The sequence below is a fragment of the Anser anser genome, assembly GCF_964211835.1.
Source record: "Anser anser genome assembly, chromosome: Z".
NCBI classification, from domain to species: Eukaryota; Metazoa; Chordata; class Aves; order Anseriformes; family Anatidae; genus Anser; species Anser anser.
In genome coordinates this window covers 42,578,041-42,599,209 of record NC_139723.1, presented here as the reverse complement: position 1 = coordinate 42,599,209, position 21,169 = coordinate 42,578,041, and the positions used below count along the sequence as shown (strand labels likewise).

Sequence of the window (21,169 nt, the reverse complement as noted above, 5' to 3'; positions counted from 1 at the left end):
GTATCTTTCCGAACTCTGACATGTCTTACTGCAAAACGATCACTCAGCCATTGAGGGGTTTTACTGGTTTCTTCAAGTCTTCCCAGGTACAGTTACTAACAAATACAAACAAGGAAAGACCTCCTGCATAGTACAAGACAGCAGACACAGAGAGATGAAGGGAACCAAAGGCATACTGAAGATAAATAAGGATGACTGAGGAAAATATATCTAATTGTATGGTAGCCACAAAGAAGAACGAACTTTTGAGTAAAATTCTGCGCTCCAGTTCCTGCTGAACTCCAAAAAGAGCAGCTAGAAGCATGCACATCCATGCCATCATCTGTAGAGAGAAACAACACTGTGCAAAGGCTGGAAGACAACTTTATTCTACAGACAGGAGAAAATGCCTGACAAGGAACAGTCCCACAAGGTCTATAATCCAAACACTACTTTAACCAATCAGAATATTCTTGAAAAGCTAACTGTGGGGCAGAAAACTTTACAAGCAGAGTTTTACCTGGATGCTCATAGGCTGAAGTACATAATTCACTGTTAAGTTAAAAGGGGTAGTGCATAAATGCCCATGAGTGTCAAAAGGAGAACATGTTCCATTAGACACCAAAAGGAAAGCTGTTGCAGACACATTAAAACTTGCATTCTAGTGGACACAGCTCCATCAGGTCACGGGGAGGTCAGCTTTGAAGGAGAAATCCAAATGAAATATAAACATGGCATTGTGGAAACCAGACAAATCTCCCATAGCTTTGTCCAGCCAGCACTAATCTAGGCATCAGCTGTGGTGCATAATCTAAACAAAGGGATCAGTCGGTTCATACATCTGGAAGCTGTCATATTTTGGAGCCTCCTAACAGTTATGTGTAACTGAAATATCCACTTGCGTGTAATAGCCTTTAAATTTGTTGTGCGGTCAAGAACGTGCATACACTACGTAGTATTACTACTTTCTGGGGAGCCACCACAAATACTATTTAATAACAGGGCTTTGACCACCTCTTCCCACGGAAATATTAAATCATGAAAATAGATGGATTCAGGGTAAGTAGACGGAGTTTTCCTTAATGCATTTTCTGTTGAAAGCGAGTTTGAGTACCCATGGCTTTTAGAGTTCACTCTTGTCTGAACCCAGTGTCTGCTGAGGAATAATGAAGAAAGAAGGCCCATTCTCTACCACAAAAAAAAGTCCATTTAGCTGGTAACAGGAGGTGGTAGCAAACCAGCAAACCATCACCCGTATCAATACCCCAGGGGATGTTCAGACTGGACATTAGGAAAAAATTCTTTACTGTGAGGGTGGTCAGACGCTGGAACAGGCTTCCTAGTGAGGTGGTCGACGCCCCGTGCCTGTCAGCGTTCAGAAGCCACCTGGTCAGTGCCCTCGATGACATGCTGTAACTTTTGGTTAGCCCCGAAGTGGTCAGGCCATTGGACTCGAAGATCTTTGTAGGTCCTTTTTAACTGAACTTTTCTGTTCTGTCCTACACCTCCACAGAGCACCTCAACTACAGCAGCAGACGGCCCAACGACCGAGCCAGCCCTACTGCTTACCTATACTCCCCCTGTTCCAGCTCCGCAGCAGCGGCATGGGGGCCAACAAGAACGTAATCTGGTTTTCAACTATTATACTTCACCCCAGCATTTCTGCATGGAAATCACCAGGCTCTCCGCAACTACAGAAATGCCCTTGTACCTTGTTCATGACCAGCAAAATCCGCGGGGTGTGGAAAGTCACTCAATGCTCAGGAGAGAGGAAGCGAAGAATGGTGCAACTGAGGCAGCGGTTCAAACAGACGTTGCAACAGAGGAGCGAACAGACCCTCCCAGACAAGGATCTGCAGGGCGCATTCTGGCATGCACATTAGCCACAGCATGTTAAGTTTGGAAATAATGATGACGATTAATTCTCTGGAGCCTTGAGTAAATTAAACACCTCTGAAGTCTGAAAGGCAGAGGGACCCAGGCTACCCTGTGGTTACAGCCTAGGTGGGGTGTGAGCTCCACAGAACAAGGCCCTCCTCTGGCCCTTCCCACAGCAGGGGCCGTCTGTCACTCTGCTGTGGCTTTGTACCAGCGCTGGGTACAGGCCTGGCCACGCTCAGGTTATTCTACCTTCTGCCACTGCATTCGCTGAGTTCAGGATTTTGCCCTTTACCTTCTCAGTGACCCCAGATGGTCACTGGCAATACCTCCACTGAAACTCTTAGAGGCGGAAAGGGGAGTTTAAACACCGAAACTGGTTTGGTTTTGCTTTGGATACAGGAGCCTTTCAGCAGTGAGCACCACCCCTGAGCAGTGAGTGATGTGGACGCCTGTCAAGATGAACCCTGACTGAGAGCCCCAGTGACTTTGATTTCAACAGCAGGCCCTTAAAAGACAACGATCATACAACCATATAACTAAAACCTTAAAATGCCTTTTATTAACATCTAAGTATAAGAAAACTGAGAGGGGCTCTCTCCACAGAAACATAATACCTATTGTCCTGATGTTTTTATCCACAAATATCATGTAAAGCATAAATACTAGATTTTGATGTTGATCTTGAAAACAGAAGCATGGATTGAAATACAACCCCATTTTGATCAGCAAACTTCAAAAAGAGCACGCGGCCTAGGTGACCGTTCTACAGCCGTCATGTGGGAACACTGCTGCCACGTTCACGTCTGAGAAACCACACAGTAAATCACAATCAATTCAAACAAAACAGCGGGCTTGGAAATTTTCCAGATAAGCACCTTTCAATGAACCCTTACACACTCTGAGGCACGCAACACAGTGTGAGGCAGAATTCAGAGATAAGTAAGCTCGCGTGTCACGCGATCCATAGGAAACTGCTGGATTCGGTGATGCAGTGGGACACAACTCCCCAGACTGCCACACAGACCACCGAAATCCTGCCTCAGCATCCTGCCTCAGAAGTAACCGCTGCGGTGATGCGCCTCAAACAGTACTTAGTACTCTGCTGCTGCGAACAAACGTGAGTCTTTGTGGAAGAACTGAATTACAACTGACTGGGTCAATTCCTGCTAACTGTATTGAAACCAAACATGTTGCTCTGGACCACTCACATAAATTTGTCTCCTTAAAACAACAAATTCACAAGGATCTGTTCCTCTACTGTTCTTTTTCGTTTCTCCAAAGAATACTAGTGTAAAGTTAACTGATGCCTTAGGCAGAACTTAAGAATAACTGCCCTCTCCACCTGCACTTGATCTTGCTGGGTTAAGCAAACTGAGAAGCTACGGAAATAACACTGATTCCTGCATCACTCACATGCTTTCCTCTTCTTCACCTCACTCTTGCGTTGCATGGGTGGATTAATGTATTTTAAGATGGGTTAGCCACAAGTACGACAGTAGAGTCACTTGGTTTCTGCCCCTTAAGAGCAAAAGAAAATAATACTACACATCATTCAAGTCTTCACTTAGTTTGTTGTACACACTTAGCGCTAATTCACTTACAATGAGAGAATGCTTTGTTCCAAGTACCAAAACTGATCTTTCTTTGTGACTACTGAGGCATTTTCTCTTCCCTGCAGGTTGTCCTATCCCTGCTTGTATCACGCACCCTTTTGCTTCCAGCTGGTGTAACGAAGGGGCTCTGCATGTTAGACCTTGGTTAGCTGTGCAAAGAGGACTACCAGCACAGAAAACTACTTGCAAAGGGAAAAGTTCAACTGAACTACAGGTAGCACAAAAACTTCAGAAAGCGAGAGAGTAAAGAAAGACCACCATGATCTTTGACCTCTTAGAGAAGAAAAAGGCATGAAAAAAAAAGCGAGGAAAAAAAATCCCAAGACAATGGCAACGTGAAATGAAGTATCAAGGAACAACACGAGAGCATCTCTCCCCTTACGAGCTGCTCCAATTAATGCCGTTCAAGGCACTGCAGTAGTCAAATTTCAAGCTCCACTTAGCAGAATCTTCTCTGGAGCCACAAAACTACCTTCTTTCAGAAGCAGAGGCTGTAAATTTACATGTGTGACTGCTGCTCACAGGCCAGGGTCTTAGAGTGCCTATTAGAGTGGTAGCAGAAAACATAACCAGTTATGGGCATGATTTCTTTTCCATCCAGAGCACTTCCTAGTTATGAATGGATGTTTCTAAAACCACGTCTGTGTCCAACAAAATTTAGTCACAGAGGAAATCAATGCAAAGCCCTTTTTGTTCTCTCAAGGGTGTACGATGTATAAAGATGCTAAACAGTCTTTGCAACCCCAGTATACACGGACACCCACAGGTAGCAGTTCAACTAAAGCGTAAGGGCTGTGGATAACAGAACTGGCATTAAAATGCCAGTCTGGGATTTGTTTGCGCAAAAAACTACAGTGAGCACCCTACAACAGGAAGGTGTGCACGCAGGGATGACAGACCTGCTGACGGGCCAGGGAGTTCCACGTGTGTGGCCCCCTCAAGGGTGCCAGCGAGACAGACCGCAAGACAGGAGCACAGACTGGGAGCATACTGCGGGGCACGCAGCAGTAACTGAAGTGCTCTGAACAGCAGCCAGAGCAGGGCTGGGTTTTTAAAAATAAAAATAAAAAAAAAATAAAAGAAATGCTACTCTGCAACACTTAGTGCCAAGAAACAATTTGAGTGGAAAGCCACTTTGGTATCAGGAGGCCAGGAGTGTTGGCACAAATTCTGAAAGAGAGAGACTACTACAAGAAAATTGAAAGAATGATGTTTTGGAGATCTGTTTTGCTTTTTCTCTCTTTGAAAGTTTGCCTACCAGGTGGGTTTCTGAACTTCTTATGTAAATATTTCAGCCATAATAGCTTCAGGCCCAGACTACTAAGCATTTATCTTGGAATGTGGATGGTCTTAAAACTCATTCAAACTTCACTTCACTATTTTTAATTAATTGTGTTATAGTTTTAAAGCAGCCGTTTACTTCTAGCAAACTTCAGCGCTGTGTTATGTTCCATGCTCCATGGTATTCAGAAATACACCATATAAAACCAGTCTCTTTGTGTAAATACTGCCAATTTATTCAGCAGTAATAACTGTAAAAAGCTTCAGTAGCAAATCAAAACTCATTTTATTGCAACTGTGACTCGAAACATATTTCGAGTAATCTACCATATTTGGCCAACGTTGCCCAGTTCATTCAAATTCTTGGTAAACAAAAGGTAAAGGCAAAAATAAGTCTGTTATTTTAATAAACATTGCAATTCAGACACTGCTTCTATTAAAAGAAAGCTTGTTCTATAGGGCCCCTTAGTATAACAACTTCCACGGAGTGTACTTTGACTACAAGCTCAGGAGTGAGGACCAGGTATCCCAAGCTCAGGAAAGTGAGTTTGGCCACTGCTTTCCACTCCTGCCTAGGGAAGAATACCACTTCAGACACCACCTCTCTCTGTACCTTTTCCATTTCAAATTCTCATCCTGTACTTCTGCCTGCAGTTTAGCCACAGAAACACGCAATTGCTATTCATTAGGTATATTTGTATAACGCCCTTGTTCGTGACCAGAAACGTACAGTCTCCACAATTTAGCATGCTTTTTTGTGTCGATGGTTGTGTTGTGCTAGAACAGGACGACTGTGAGTTAATTTAAATTAAAACCAGAATATTTTATTTCAATATCATTAGCTAGCCATTTTGCGCAACCTAGACACACGAGGGTTTCTAAGCTTTCTCTATTTAAATAAAGTTTTAATATTCACCTTGTTTAATTCTAACATGGAAACTAAACTCAAATTACATGGGTCAGCTCTGTACAGCCAGCTGCCTTATGAATCCACGTTGGCCATAAAAACCTCAGAGATGAATTTCAGCTAGGTTTCGTGCTCAGGACCTCCCCACGCACCCCACGAAGCAATAATGACATCAGAAGAGGCCAATGCAGTAACTGAACCAAATGGCTATTTTGCAAAACACATTTTTTCCCTTGACAGTTGGATTTTTGCTGCTGGGCCAGCCACACAGGCACGGTCAGCGAGCAGTTTCTTGGTATTAGGCTGATAGGAAAAGCAGGTGGCGTTAGGATGGGATCATCCTTCCTAGCAGTGGAACCCAGTGAAATCGTGACAGGAAAACACAGGCAACCACGCTGGATGGTGACAGGAAAACACAGGGAACCACGCTGGACAGGCCTGTGATCAATTATTTCTACCTGACACGCAGAAAAGTAGAGGCAAAAGGAGCACGACCAAAAAAAAAAAAAAAAAAACGATAAAAGGCACATTTTTTGCAATGATTTGCGCTAGTAACCGAGGGACAGAGGACCCAGCGAGTGCCACAGGACGGCCGGACCGGGGGCTCCCTCAGCGCCTGCCGTTTCTGGGCGCTGTGGCGGCAGGTCCCGCCACACCCCGCAGCCCACCGCGCTCCCCCGCGGCCACCCAGCGACCCCGCAGCGGTCCCCCCGCAAGGAAGAGCCGTCAGCCCGCAGCCGTGCCTCTTTTATTTTTTATTTTCCGCCCCGCGACGAGCGCTCCCCCCCGCCGCTGAAAGCCGTCCAACAGCACGGACCACACACAGCTCGCCCGCCCCCTTCCCCCCCACACCCCCCCCCCCCCGCCCCGCGGGCGCGCGCACTCCCAAGATGGCGGAGGGGCGCCTCCCCGCACCGCCGCCCCCTCCTCCTCCTCCTCCCGCCGCGGGCACGCGGCCCCGCCGGCCTCCCGCACGGCGCCGAGCCCCGCAACCCGCCGCGGGGATCGGCCGCCCGCCGCCCTCCCGGCGCTCCGCTTCGCCTCCGTTTCCCGTCCGTCCATCCGTGCCCCCCCCCCCCCCCCCCCCCGCGGCGGGCGGCGAAGTGGTACCGCCAAGCGGCGGTTGTGCCGCCCCGCCAACCGCCCGCCCAACGGCCGCGCCAACCGGCGGCCGGCCCCCGGCACCGGCGGGCGGGCACGCGTCAGGGACGGGACGGGGCCGGCAGGGAGGGAGGCAGGGAGGGAGGCCGGGCACCGGGGCCGCGTCCCTGTCCGCGTCCCGGCGGCTTACCTTCCACCCACAGCTCCTCCACGTTGGTCTCGAGGTTGGCGGCCCGTAATCCGACAGCGAACGCCCCGAAAATGAGGAGGCCGACCACCAGAAACTTGCCGCAGTTCTTTTGAATGTAGCAGCCCAGTTTAAAGAGCAGTCTCTGAAACTTTGCTCGCAGCCACAGCGGCGCCTTCCTCCCGGTCGCTCTCCCCTACAAAGGCAAGAAGAGGTCAGTCGGTACCGGGGCGGCACCGGCACCGCTCGCCACCCGGAGCCCCGGGGCAGCGCCGCCCCGGCCCCGCCTGGAGCAGGGGGGGGAGCCGCCCGCCGCCCTCCCCCGGGCAGGGATCCCCCCGCTCAGACCCCGCGGGGCCCGGGGAGGCGAGGCCGGCCGATCGCAGGCAGCCGGCTGCCGGCTGGTAGCGCGGTGTGGTGTCGGAGGCAGGACCCACGTGGTGAGCAGCGCTGCGAGATCAGCAGCAGCGGCTCGTTCCCACAGAGCTGGGAGACGCCGTGTGAGCTGAATTAGGAAGTGGAGCGGCCATCTGTAAGTCACGGCAATGTTTGTGAACGGAAGAGGGCAGCCACATGGATTTTTTCTTTTTTTTTTTTTTTCCTCCTCTCCTCTCCTCTCTCCCCTTTTCCCCTTCTTACAAAGCCCGCAGATCCGCTCCCTGAAAACGAGGCGATCCCCGCGGCCGGGCAGCGTCCCGGGGCTGTTTCCTCCCAGCATTTTTTGGCTCGCAGGGGCTGGCGGCCGGCTCCATCCCCTCCCGGCCCGAGCCGGGCTCCCGCAGCCCCCCGGCCGGCCGGGGGTGGCGATTTGCTCGCGGCTCTCCCTCCTCTCCCCGCCGCTGGGGGAGGAAGGCGCTACGAGCTCCCTCCGCCCCGGGACCCTCCTTCTCCGGGGGCAGCCCCGGCGTTTCGTACGCCCGGCGGAGGGCTCGACAAAAGCACGCCTTCTGCCAAGAAAGCGGCCGCTCGCTCGCTCTCTCCCCCCCCGTCCCGTCCCGTCCCGTCCCGGCCGGGTGCTCGGGGCGCTGCGAGGGGACGGGGAGGAGGAGAGGAAGCGGAGGGGGAGCGGCGGAGGCTGCCTCCGGGAGCGCACCGGGAGCCGTGCTCGCCGCACGAGCGCACCCCGGCAGGGCAGGCACGGGCGGGGAGGCAGGAAGGGAAGGAGGGCACTCTCTCCCGCACGAAAGAGTCACAGACGTCCCTCTCTTTTTTCCCAGCATTTTATTGGTGGCTGTTGGGTTTCCATCTCCTCCTTCCACCCCCGCGAGAAAGCACGCCACCCCCTCCCCCGCCGAAAAAACTAACACTGGCGCTCGCGCTCCGCTCCGGGGGGAAAAAGGGAGAGAAGTGAAAGCACCTTTGCGATCTGCTCCAGGGCGAACGCCGCATCGCAGTAGCTCGGCCGCTGCAGATACTCCCGGTCGGGCGCCGCGGCGCGCCGGCTGCCTCCGCTCCTCCGCCGCCTGCCGCCGCCGCCGCCGCTCCTCGCCGCCCGGCCGGGGTGGCCGCCGCCGCCCGCGCTGCTGCTGGTCTCCGGCTCCGAGGCGTTAGCGGCCGAGGCCATGTTGCCGCCGCCGCCGCCGGCGGGACGGGGGAGCTGCCGCTGGCGCTGCCGCGGCGAGGCCCGGGGGGCCGGGGGCGCGGCGGTGGCCCGCGGGGCGCGGCGGGGGCCGCGGGGCGCGGCGGGGGCGCAGGGGGCTGGCGGCGCTGCGGGCCGCGGGCTGCTGCTGCTGCGGGGGCTGCCGCGGCTGCGGCTCCGGCTGCTCCTGCTGCTGCTGGGGCTGCTGCGGCGCGGCCGCCTCACGCGGGGCGCGGGGCGGCGGCTGCCGCCGCGGCCGCTCCGGCCGAGTCGCTCCCCGCGCCTCCCATTGCCACATCGCACCCCGAGGTGCCGGCGGCCGCTCCCCGCGCCCAGCGAGGTGGGGCGGGCGGGCGGGCGCGACCCCCGGCCGCCCCCGGCCGCCGCCGCCGCCGCCGCCGCCGCGCTGTGCTCGGCTCCCGTGGAAATCGCCTCCTCCGGCCGCCGCTGCCTCCCTCCGGGGAGCCGCTGTCCGCGGCGGCGCTCAGCGGCGGCGGCGCGGCGGCGTTGCGGCGGGCCGCGGCGGCTGCTGCTGCTGCTGCTGCTGCTGCTGCTGCGCTGCCCGGCCGCGCTGCACCATCCTGCCTCAGCGCCGGGCTGCTTCCCGCGGGCCGCGGGGCCGGCGGGGCTCCGCGCTCGGCCCCGCCGCGGCGGCGGGCGGGCGGCTGCCTGGCGCTCTCCCCCGGCGTGTGCGCGGCAGCGGCGAGCTGCAGCCCCTCGGCTCAAGAGATGAGATGAAGAAGAAAAAAAGGACTCTCTCCATTTGGATAAAGAGGAGGAGGGGTGGGAGGGGGGGGAGTAAGAGAGGAGAGAGAGCGAGAGAGGGAGAAAAAAAAAAGAGCTGAAAGCCCGCCCCTGGGGCTGTCAGATGGCTTGGGTTTCTGCGAGGCGATTGGCTCGGGGAGGGCAGAAATTACTCAGCAAACATGACTATTATTAGCTGCTTAGCAACAGCTCACCAAAGTAGAGAGACCACCCAGGCAGGCAACCCTTGTGTGTGCATCTCCAGCTTCAGGGGGAGCCTTAAAGAGATCCAGCCTTCTTTGCATGCAATACTTCCATTAAGGAATGCCTCCCCCACACCGCCTCCCCCCCCTTTCTTCTTCGTTTTCTTTTCAAGAAAGTTTTTTTTTTTCTTTTTCTTTTTCTCTCTCTTCCCCCCCCCCCCTTTTTTTTTTTTTTCCTCCGGGATGCTTGCAGACAAATGCACGCCGCAGAACTTTCTCGCGATCGACACGCAGAAATATATATTTTTTTCCTCTCTTTTAAAAAACAGAGGGAAACGGGGGGAAAGTAGCACTAAACGATTTCTAAAGCCCTTAAAAGAAAATCCTTTTAGAGGCACCTTGGCCTCAAGCTGCAACAAATACTGGGAGGTCCGAGCTGAATTCCCAGGCTTGCAGAAATAATGACAGGGTGGTGGATACTGCGGTAGAAAGTGCCAGATTTTTCTCCCTCTCTCTTTCTTTTTTAACTAAAGAGGAGACTTGGTTCCTTGCAAGAAAACCACTCCGTCCAGTTAGAAAAACACAATGAAAACTTAACACTTGAGGGATTTAAAGCCGCGTGGTAGCTAGCCTGTTTCAACTTAGGGCTCATTCTTTAACTGAAACCTGAGGAAAGCCACTTTTAATATGTTTTTAGTGTAAAAATCCGTGAAACGCAGCCTGCCTGGCCGCGCTAAACACTTCTCGCACTATACGTGATTGTTTACTTTTTTGGCACGGCTGCTCGCCGTCTCCGCTCATTGAGGACCAGCCATTAATTGCGGCCGATACAGCTGCGCGCCTCCCCCGGCGGCCGCGCGGCTCCCCGCCGAGGGGCTCCGCGGCCCGGTGCGCCCCGGGGACCAGGGGGGTGAAAAAACTGAACTAAGAAGAGAAAAGGAGCGGAGCGGGGGGCCCGCTTCCCCCGCCACGCCGCCCGTGCGGCGGAGCCTCCGTCGTGAAATCGCCTAGGGGCACCCACCGGCGGGGGCTTGGCGGGGCACGGCCGCCCGTGGGAGGTTTTGCGGGCTTTCCCCCCCCCAGGTCCCCGCGGCCGCCTGGTGGCCGCGGACGGCGAGTCCTGCCCCGTGGGGCCGTGCCCCGCGTGGGGCTGCCCGCAGGAGGGCTGCCGGCAGCACATGTGGGCGCGCGGCTGCGGGAGGGGGAAGCCCACGGGGGCCGGAGCTGGAGGCGGCTTTCTGCTGGGGGCTGGAGCCCACACCTGGGAGGGAGGGAAAAAGGGAAGGAGGGAGGGAGGGAGGCAGGCAGGCAGGCAGGCAGGCAGCCGCCTGTAACTCAAGTTTCAGCCGTGCATCGCGCGAAGAGCCGACGTGCCACCAGGTCTGAGCGGGGCTGGGGGCGCGGAAGGAAGGGGCCGGGGGAGAGAGAGGCGTTTGGCTGCAGCCTCCCAGCAGCCTGCAAAGCCCGGGAGGACTGCCCCGTCCCTGCGAGCACCTCCAGCCCCCGGAGCTGCCCCCCGCCTCCTGCCTGCTCGGCTTCACACAACAGCCCAGTGACCCCCGGTCCTCGCTCCTGCTCCCAGAACCCAATCTGAGGACTCAAATTTAACAAGCGCTATCTTAATCTCCCCTCTCTCCCTGTGGTCTGGAGGGATTTTATTTTTTTTTTAAGCATACACAAGAGATGAATTACTGCAGGGATCTAATTGGCCTTGTTTCTGTGTGTGTGTATGTGTTTTTTTTTTTTCCCTCAAGGAAGAAGTGTCAGTGTAAAAGTCTCCACTTGGGTGGTCAGAGCAGTGGCTGCCCCCACTTTGCCTCATAGCTGATGCCTGCGTGCTACATTCCCAGCGATAATGTTGTTCCTAATCAATCTGCCCTTATTTACATTTGTAAGAACTGCTGGCTGTGATATGCATGGGCCTGTGTGTGCAACTGCTCCTCCACACCAATGGCTTTTTCTGCCTTCAGCAGCTCGCCTGGGACCTGCAGATGCCTTATCTCGGACTTGCCCTGTGGCCAAGGCCCGGGAAGGTGTCCCCGTGGGTGGAGTGGCTGGAGTCTGAAATCTTTTATGGCTCGTCTTCCCCGCTCCTGGACCGCCAGGGCTGGCACACAAGAATCCCAGGGCTTTGGTCAGAGTGGCTTCATCTTATAAGGCTTTGCCTCTTAACTTGGATCGCCTTCGTGCTCACTGTAACCCCAAATACTGCAGAGCTGCACGCTTCCCCCAGCCACGCGAGGGACCAAATCCGACAGAGGTTAACAGCGGGTAGTGCAGTTGCCCTGGTGTTATTTTAACACGTCGTTGCAGGTTGCCCGTCGCCCGCGGACCGGAGCATCCGATAGCCCTAGCAAGGAAGCAGCACCGAGATGCGGGGCCCGCCCTTCCCCTCACCCCACGGGGGGGGCTGCGGCCGGGCCGAGGAGCGGAGCCCACCCGCGGGGAGCTGCCTTCGCCTGTCCCCCGGCCCTCGCCCCCCGCGCAGCTCCGCGGGGCGGCCGCAGCCCCTCCGCGCCCCCATCCGCAGGGCAGCGCCGCCGCGCAGCGCCCGCGCAGGGGGAAGGAGGCGGCGGCACGGAGCCGGCCCGCTCCCCCTCCTCAGCCCGGCAAGCAAAGGGAGCTGCTCGAGCCAGCTTGTCAAAATAATGCGGCTAATTACCCCTGATCTCCTTTAATGGAGAGCCGCTCTGCACGCCGCAAAGGAGCAAATGAGGGATCTACAGCGCCGGCCCGGGTGAGCGGGCGTTTCTTCCCGCGGAGGGCTGCGGGAGATGCGCCTCCCGCGGCCGCCGGCCCTCCGCGCTGCCCCGCCGCGGCCGCGGCCTCGGCCTCCCCGGGGAGGCCCCCGGGAGCTGCGGAGGGCGGCGGCTGCAGCTGCAGCCCCGTCACCGCCGGGAGACACCCGGAGGGCATCCCGGCTTCAGCAGACCTCGTCCTGCCCGGCGAGGGGCTTTAGCCTTATAAACCCAAGTCGTCTTCAAAACAGATTTTTTTTTTTTTTTTTTTTCTGGCACGGTGCCCTGCCACTTGCAGGACTTTAATGCGCACGCAGGGGGGAAAGTTACACTGAACAGTTTTTAGCCAGCCCGGACAACACCGAGCCTGTGTAGCGATATAGCTCAAGCCTTGCATTTGGCAGAGGGCAGGGCATTCATTTTCATGATCTCTGCCATCGGGTCTCGCAGAAAAAAAGCTGAGCGACACGATCTCTTTGACCCACTGCTGGAGCAACAAATTTATTAGAGATATAGGCGTGAGAAATGAAAAGGAAGTAAAACAATTCAGGCTCATTGTATGTCTTTCTTTCATACTGCTAATCCGGTTTACACATCACGCCTACATGTCTCAATAGGGCTTTATACACTGTGGCAAAGGCAGAAGAAAATAAAAGGTGTGTGTGTGTGAGTGCGTGCGTGTGTGTGCATGTGTGTGCGAAATAAGGATAAAAACAGAGAAGCCCGAGACATTTTAATTCAGAGTCAGCTGCCAGTTTTATATCTACCGGCTCCTGAAAGCAAATAGATTGTAAAGGATTCCTCCTTCTCCCCCTCCCTCCTCAGCCCTAGCCGTTCTCAGCAGCGCTAACTCCTGTCCGGATACAGCGTCGGATTATCATCCTGCCCCGCCGTGGCTCTAACGCGGCCCTGACCAGACCCCAGATACACCCACCGGGCCGGTGCCGAAACGACGCGAGAGACCCTCGGAGCACAAGCGGTAAACGCCGTCTGGCTGGGAGCTGGCAGAGACCCGCCTTGGCCCAGGCGTGCCTGTTAGCACCAGACCCCTCCTCGCTCAGTCCCCCGGGTCCCCCGCCGGGGGGAGGCCTGTCGGCGAGCATCCTTCCCCCCCCAGCCCCCGGCACAAGGCGGGCAGGGCCGGTCCCGGCGGCGCAGCGCCCGCAGCCCCGGCGCCAGGTACCAGCAGAGGTACCGGCTGCCTCCAGCCCCGCCGGCTCCTCGCAGCTGATCTCCCTGCCGCCGCCACTCCTCCTGCACACACCGCACGTCGCCACCGCCTTCCGCCGGCCCTGCCCGAGCCGCCAAGGCAGGAGGAGCGGCACCGCTCGGCGGCATCGCCCCCGTCCCGCACGGCCTGGCCCCGGGGGGGCTGGATGCTGCAGCGCGGCAGGTTGGCGGCGCCGCCGCTCGCACAGGTGCAAGGGATGCGGGTGCCGAGCACAGACCCCTGCGGGGCCGCTGCAAGGCACCGCGGGGCCGCAGCTTCCCCGGGGGGGGGCTCCTCCGTCGGGGGCAGCCGCGGGGGGGGGGACACAGCGGGGACACGACGCCGAGCCCCCTCCCGCCGCTCCCCGGTGCCGGGCAGGACGGGAGCCCCGGCCCCGCACGGCTCCTGCCGCCCCCCGGCCCCGCAGGGCTCCGCCCGCCCCCTCCGCCCGGCCCCGGGCCCTCCGCCGCGGGGGTCCGCGCAGCGCCCCCGGCACCGCCCCGGCCCCCGGCCCCTGCCCCCGGCCCCGGGGTCGCCCCCGGCACCTACCATCGCTGCCCGTGCGCCGCCGGAGGGCCGGTGCCGCCTCGCTCAGCGCCGCTGCCGGCTGTCGTGGGGCATCAGCCTCCTCGTCCTCGGCCCCCCTCGAGTCCGCTCGGCTCTCTGCTCCCGATCCCTCTTCTTTTCCTTTTCTTTTTTTTTTTTCTCCCTTTTCTTTCTTCCTCTTTTTCTTTATATTTTTTATCTTTCTTTCCCTCTCTCTCTCTCTTTCTCTTTTCCTTGCTTCCTTCCTTCCTTGTTTCCTTCCTTCCTTCCTCCCTTCCTTCCTCTCTTCCTTCCTCCTTTCCTCCTTTCTTTCCCTCCCTCTCTTCTTCTTCTCCTCCTCTTCCTTCTTCTTCTTTGCCCTTCTTTTTTTTTTTTTTTTTTTTTTTTTACCCGAAAGGAACCGAAAGTGTAAAAAAAATAACCCTCCTAGGTTGCAGGCATTCTGCAGAGTGCTGGAAAGGCTCACAATTACATGCCTGTTTCTATTAAGCAGCTCCATCGTCCTCCATGTGGGTGGTCTGGCTCTCAATAGGCAGGACCTGTCAGGGTCACGTGACGAGCCCGCAAACTTTACCCCTTTACAATAAACTCCAGGAAAAAAAAAAAAAAAAAAAAAAGCAAAGGAAGCGAGAGCCCCGTGCCGACCGCCCGGACCCGGCCCCGCCGCCCCCCGGCACAGCGCCCAGGTCTCGTCCAGCCTCTGCCCCCGCTCCCCCCTCGGCCCCCCGGAGGATGGGGAGCAGGGAAGGTGCCCGCCGGTGGGGCGCGGTCTGCCTGCCAAATGTGTAGCTGGGAGTGCAGGGCGAGCAGAGGGGCGCCGAGGCTTCCCCTGGCGGCTCGGCACCCCGCGCGGCGCCCGACAGAGCGAGTTCGTGCCCGAGATGTCTGTGCTCGGTCCTGCTCGGTTGTGCTAGAGGTCACTAGAAAGTCAGCTTTCAGGTGGTGGAGCAAGGCAAAGCAAGGAAGCCAGCTCCTCTGAACAAAACCTGAATGCTGCTGTCACTGGGAAAGAGCAGCGATTTTTTGTTGTTCTTGTTGCTGTTTGTTTTGGTTTTTTTTCACCATCTTCTTGAACAGTTCCTAGCAGGAAACAAACTGCGCAGAAATTTGCTACCACCGTTTCAGGGTCTTGTGGCGGCTGAGTATCATTACAGGATCTGGGAAAAGTGACTTCGAGTGTTACTCCTGGATTAGCACACGTTGAAGGGAACAAATGATGTGTCTTGGAAGACATGTCACTAATTGCTCATGGAAGATCCAGTCAGTCACGCTTGATTTGCTGTCAGATCTGCAATATCTACCATGTATTTTGAGAATAAAATATATTCCATATTACTGTAGTCTTGTGCCCAAGTTGCCCAGAGACTTCTGTTTGTGTTACATTTAGAAAACGTACTTCATGATGGGGTTCAGAGATTTCATGGCTTTTTTTTTTTTCTATATATTTTTAAGCCATCTTTTATTTATATTACTCCTATTACTGAATTCCTCTAGCAGGAAATAATGCGTATCTTAGGGTTGTATGTTTGCTTTCAAGAATGGAAAAACTCTATAAGAAGAAATGTTAGGGAACATCTCATGATCAGATTGCATTACACAGCCAAACTCCATACATATTCTTATCTACATAAAGCCAGGCTAGACAACAAAATAATGAACAAGAAGGATATTTTGCCTACAAAACTGATATTATTTTTACATGACAGAGGGGCTTGTGTCAATGATAAAGAGTTGGAAGAGCATGGGAAAAGACATTTTACAGGATTTTTAAAGAGTGCATGAAAAACATACATCACTTTTTATGGCCTCACTGATCAATCACAGAGTTAGATACTTAAGCAAGAGACAGACAGCAGGGATACAGGGTGCATAGATGTCATGGTTGTAATCCTTCAGTCTGTCCTCCCACCCAATACATTCAATCTTGACAATTTTTCCAGAGAAACTCATCATAACTCCTGATAATGAGTTCCAGTGCTTTCAGGCTCTGCGTATCTGACAGGATAGCATCCGCAGTGCCTCGCCTAGCTATGTCATGTAGCCACAGAGCTGTTCTTTGAACAGGTGGGAGGCAGAAGAGCAGAACAGCCCCATAAAGAACCGGCAGCTGCCCTGCTAGGCAAGGAAAGTGGGGTGAAGTAATGCAATGTTGGAGTACACGGTTTTAGAAAGAGGCATGAGGTATGGACAAAGAATGAAAAATAAACAAAACAAAACAAACAAACAAAAAACAAATGATAAAAGAAGTGGGATGTTAGTGTGAGCTAGGAAACGTCAGAGAAAATAACCTGAGAAATATGTTACAAGCCTCCTCACTTGTTCGACATCAGAAGTACATCTGTGGTAAATACCATAGCTTTCATTGCCTCTTTCATTTGTCAGCCCAGTTGCTGCAGTTTCTTCTGTCCTTCCCAGAAAACCTGAGTCTTCTGCATCCCATGGTAATGCAGTTCCTAATGTGTTCAGAAAAAGTAACTTTATCAGACATTAACTGTCCAGACATGTCATAGAAAGGAAACTAAAAAAAATTAAACATGGATGGGCATCACCCAGAGTTTGCCAGAGGAAGCCAGAGGTAATGGTGGCAGTTTCTTCATTCTCTAATACAACTATTTAAGCAAATATGTAAATACATGTGGTTATATATAGCTGGAAGATTAAAGCAGGAAATAATTATTTTATAACCATCCTGTTTTCTATACTATTTCCATAAACGCCTCCTCCTAGACTCCATTGGAGGCAATATGCTGGTCAAGATGGGCAATGCAAAACTAACTTTTTATTTATGGTCTTTATTATCGTCTGCAAACGATTCGATATTTTGTCCATAGCTTCACTAAATTTTTATTTACTTATAGCAGTTATTACTAAGTGGCAAGTAGCCATTTGTGTCTGCACGTAGATCCAGTTACTACACAGCCTGTACTCTCAACAGGAGCAATGATTATAATCCATTGACAATAACATTTGAAAATGGTGGGGAACAATATTAATAGCCTGGCAAACATGAACAATCATGCCGTCCCGAATAAGTGCAAGTGACTGCGTGAGTTCCCATTTGCAGATTAATTGTAAGAAGGTGGTTACTCAAGCGTGAAAGCTCACAGGCTTCTGGTAGATGGTTTCCAAACCTCACACAGCTGCCTAGCACGGACAGGTAACCCCACAGAGGCCAGTGTTGCGACATTTACTCTACCAATAATCACAAATAATAATCTGAAAGTTCACTCTGGCTGGACCTCAGTGCTTCACAGAGGAATGGAAGGAAGAAGTGAGAAAATTAACTTGACTTCCCTAAGGTTTTGCTGCTTAAAAAAAGACACCTTCTCTGTAAGTGGCACCATGCTGCAGGAATTTAACCTTTTTATTTCTAGTAACTTCTGTATTAAAAAAGACTGAATTTCAAGCCTGTTCTGTACTTTCCTTCACTTCTGAATGTGTTAAGCTCAAGCTGTTTTGGTTGTAACTACAGGCAGCACTGCCAAGAAAAACATTTTTAACATGTGACAATGCCATGGTGTCAATGGCTCTGTGTCACACCTCCCTTGGGGGACACAGTAAAGGCAGAGGCCTAGCTAATACTGAGACGGCTGTCTCCTAACCTTGCTACGGTCATGGCAGTCTCGTGTCTGGATGAGTGAATCTGGTACCAAGTACCTGCTGATCTGATGCTGTAATGAAGCAAGTTCCCAGCAATCTTTTTATTAGAAGAGTCCCTTATTAACTCAGTGCTGACCCTCACTATCAAGAAAACGAGTGTGGAGTCCTCATCACCCACTACTGTTAAAGTCCCATGGTTTTCAGCCTTGTGTTCACCTCTGGAGCAGAAAAAGGAGAAAGAAGACGTAGAAGGTATTGGCTGTTTTGATTTCATTTATTATACAGAGAAAGAACAGCTGTAGATATAAATTTGTTAGCCCTTTGGTAAGGTGATACCACAAATGTCTTAAATCACAGCTGATGGTATAAGGAAAAAATGTTCAAACTGAAAAAAATCTTTCAGGGAAACCCAGTAGAAGTCTTAGATCCAGCTAAGTCATCTGGTCCATCATCCTTCCTATGACAGGATTGGTTCATATGACATTCCTGGAAGAACAGAGTAGCTAGAAAGTTTTTACCAAGGTCAGACCCAAATGTCCTTTTCTATAGCTTAAACTTCTTGTCTTTTTTACAGTGAACTTAAAGTTTATTTCATTTCTGTTTACACCAAAAGAAGTAAATAACAAAGAAAAAAAACAAAACCCCAAATGAAGCAAAAAACCTGTCCACGGTTTTCCTTAGTTTCCAGTCTCTAGACAGTTCATTTAACCTTTCCCCAGAAGCATATTTTCTAAATCTCTAATCACTGTTATTGTTCGCTCCATGATATTCTAAAGCCGGTCCAAATGGTGTGGAATCACAACTTGCATACAGTAATTCTCTATACCCTCTTTTGCAGTATCCTTCCTTGAAGTCTTCTTTTTAACCATGTCTACATGACACTGGAAAAGTGTCCTATTCCACTTTTTTTTTTTTTTCCCAGTATTCTGCTCTTATGAAATCTCACCATTTTCTTGTCCACTTTACTTTGGTATCATAGAAAGCTTTCCATTAAAAATGTGGTGAACATTACTCCAATGAAGACATTAAATGTTTTACTGTACCTCTGGTGGGTTTAGTTAGAAAAAAAAAATAATAATCTCGTTAATCATGCAAGGGAACTCAAAATTCGCTGACATAATTTAAAAGTATTGTTTTGTTATTTAAGTATCTATTAAGAATACTCCAGAAAATAGTAAGACTGGAAACTCTGCTGCTGGGAATTAAAAATTAATAAGCCATTAAAAGTATATGATTTATATCATTTATTCATTAACTAAATGAAATTGATGGTTTAGTTTCAGAATGGAAAGGATACAAGATTCCAAGACACCAAGGATACAAGATTCAATGTCATATCAATGATTCCTGCCATGCTAACAGAAATTTAGAAGTGAGGGAAGCTCTTTGCAGAAAACAAATGATCTCCAGTCTTCACTCTTTGGCCTTCCCTGGCCTGTGAGGTTTCCCAGGCTTATTGAACTAACAGACCAAGCACATAAGTTCTCCTCTCTGTTCATGAAAGGAAAGCAGTGGACTCCTAGAAAGAATGCAAGTAAGAGAAAGCAGAAGAGACGGATCTTCTAAAAGGTCTCTTCCTTTCCATCAGCCTCAAAGCTACAGCTGTGAAGTTTCCCATTGTGCCTGCAAGTTTCTGTGGCCTTTTCCTAAGCCTATTTGTCAGCCTAAGGACGTGGTGCAAACTGTCTCTGCGGGACTGAAGATTTGATATAGTGCAGAAGAACAACAGAAGCAGCGCCGTGGGTGTGACTGGTCATTAGCAGTTTGCTTGGATTGAGCAAATGGAGTCACAGTTTGTACCTTCTGAAGCCTTGGTCATAAAAGAGGACTTAGGGTGTATGGTTAGGAGGACATGTCAAAGAGTGTGTCAGCCTGTAAAGGTCCAGTTCCTAAAGTAGCATTTCCCAGATCCTTGCCTCACCGTGCCATAGGGATTTGTAATTTGGTGAACCATCCCTGGGCATATGGGTGCCTGTAGAGCTTGGCAAGTCATGGGACTCTGCAAGTGTTTTGTTCACAGGCCTGCTGCACGAGGAAATGTTATAGAAGGCTAAGCAATCCGCTCTTCTTCCCATGGCATGCCACAGGACATCGGAAGCTGTCAGGGGCAAGGAGACTTCCTACGTCATCATTTGCCATTAACTGAACTTACCTCTACTTTCAAAATAGAGTGATAGTCATGTTGGGATCACGTATGTAAAGATATAACAAAAGGGCAATTTTATTTATTTATTTATTTATTTTTAATTGGAACAACTGGAGTTGTTGGGAATCCAGGTAAACTTGTGGGTACAGAAGTCTTTCTTCAGTTCTGAAAGAGAAACATCAAACTTCAAAGTTACGTGCAAGTTAGGAACAGTGCCTGTGGATTTAATTATACAGAGCTTAATTAGAAATGGGAGGAAAGGTATTTGAGCCTCTGGAGTAGAGCGAACGGGTGCTAAGAACTGTTATCTCCTAAGATAGTTGAGAAACAGGTAATTTATGGCCTAGGGAACACACGGAGTTCTTTGGAGGGAGCTGGAGGAGAAAACGGAAGAAAGGAAATATGCCCTAAAATCACTAATGAATCCAGGGCTTCTACTGTCTGCTGCGGTTATGAGCTTTAGTTCCCAGGTGCATCTTTTGAAGGGAGTATTTAATAACAGAAAGGTTTGTGCACCCAAAAGCTATCCTTTTCCCTCCAGCTGTACAAGTTGGACTAATAAAAGATATTATCACCACCTACACATCTCATTTTCACAAACTGGCAGTTCAGCTTCAGAAAAGCCCAACGGGTCTGAGTGCCAAACTGTTCAGATGAAAGCCTCACTTTCCTCTCCTCTTCAGGCATTTACTTTTTCAACTATAGATGGCAAGACAGAAATCTGCTTTGTCCTTTGCTGGTGTATTTGGGCCCTGAAGTGTAAGAACTGAAAGGCTGTGCTTGGCATTTCATCCCAGCTGTTAGCTGCAGAACTTTTCTCCCCCGATAAATGCCAGCTATTTGCCTCAGTAACGTTATGAAGTTGTGCTTCGCATGGTTTCTATGCCTTTTCATTTTGTCAAGTACTTTCATGTTTCAGAGGGGGAAGAGCAGCCAGTTAGTTTTCTCTACAATATTTAATGAGTCTGGGTAAAAATACTGTATTATGAATTGTAACCCAAGACACTCTTGTGGTAGAGTATTTCCTCTTAAATAACAATGGAAAAATTTTGTCTTTTATTTTGTAAAGAAGGGAAGGAATGCACAGAGCAACTCTCTCCCGCTTCCCCCAAGAATCGTGCATCACAATACACTTTCTACATTTATTTTGGCAGTCTCATTTTCTTTATTAATGATATTATTTAATCTACTAGCAAACGAGTTAATGAAGTCTTAGCACTCACTATGCTATTACACTAACATAAAACTACATTGTAATGCTCTGCTATTAAATCTTTGCTGAATGTGAAGCGTAAGAAAGTACCCACGTTAGTTAAGTTCAACAACATATGATATGGAGCATTGTGTGCTCATTTGTAACAAATTGTCTGGGCAAACAGACTAGGTTTCACTAAACTAACAACTACTCAAAGACACAAACACATGTTTACAGTCATTTATAATGCTTACTCATT

General features: G+C 51.5%; 1 protein-coding gene across 5 annotated transcripts in view; it reads right to left on the bottom strand.

Annotated features, from left to right (window-relative positions):
- Window positions 1–15,250, bottom strand: part of PTCH1 (patched 1) — a 73,550-nt gene extending 58,300 nt beyond the window's left edge. For 3 of the 5 annotated variants that reach the window (XM_083817967.1, XM_083817968.1, XM_083817970.1), the window contains exons 1-2: window positions 8,307–9,339; window positions 6,953–7,145 (exon numbers count right to left, since the gene is read on the bottom strand). In XM_083817967.1, the coding sequence (XP_083674093.1) occupies window positions 6,953–7,145; window positions 8,307–8,513 (400 nt within the window). In that variant the 5' untranslated portion in view covers window positions 8,514–9,339. Of the gene's footprint in view, window positions 1–6,952; window positions 7,146–7,588; window positions 7,785–8,306; window positions 9,340–13,972 lie in introns of those variants that run through there. The other 2 variants (XM_083817969.1, XM_083817971.1) reach the window with 2 other exon arrangements.
- Window positions 15,251–21,169: the final 5,919 nt, after the last annotated feature.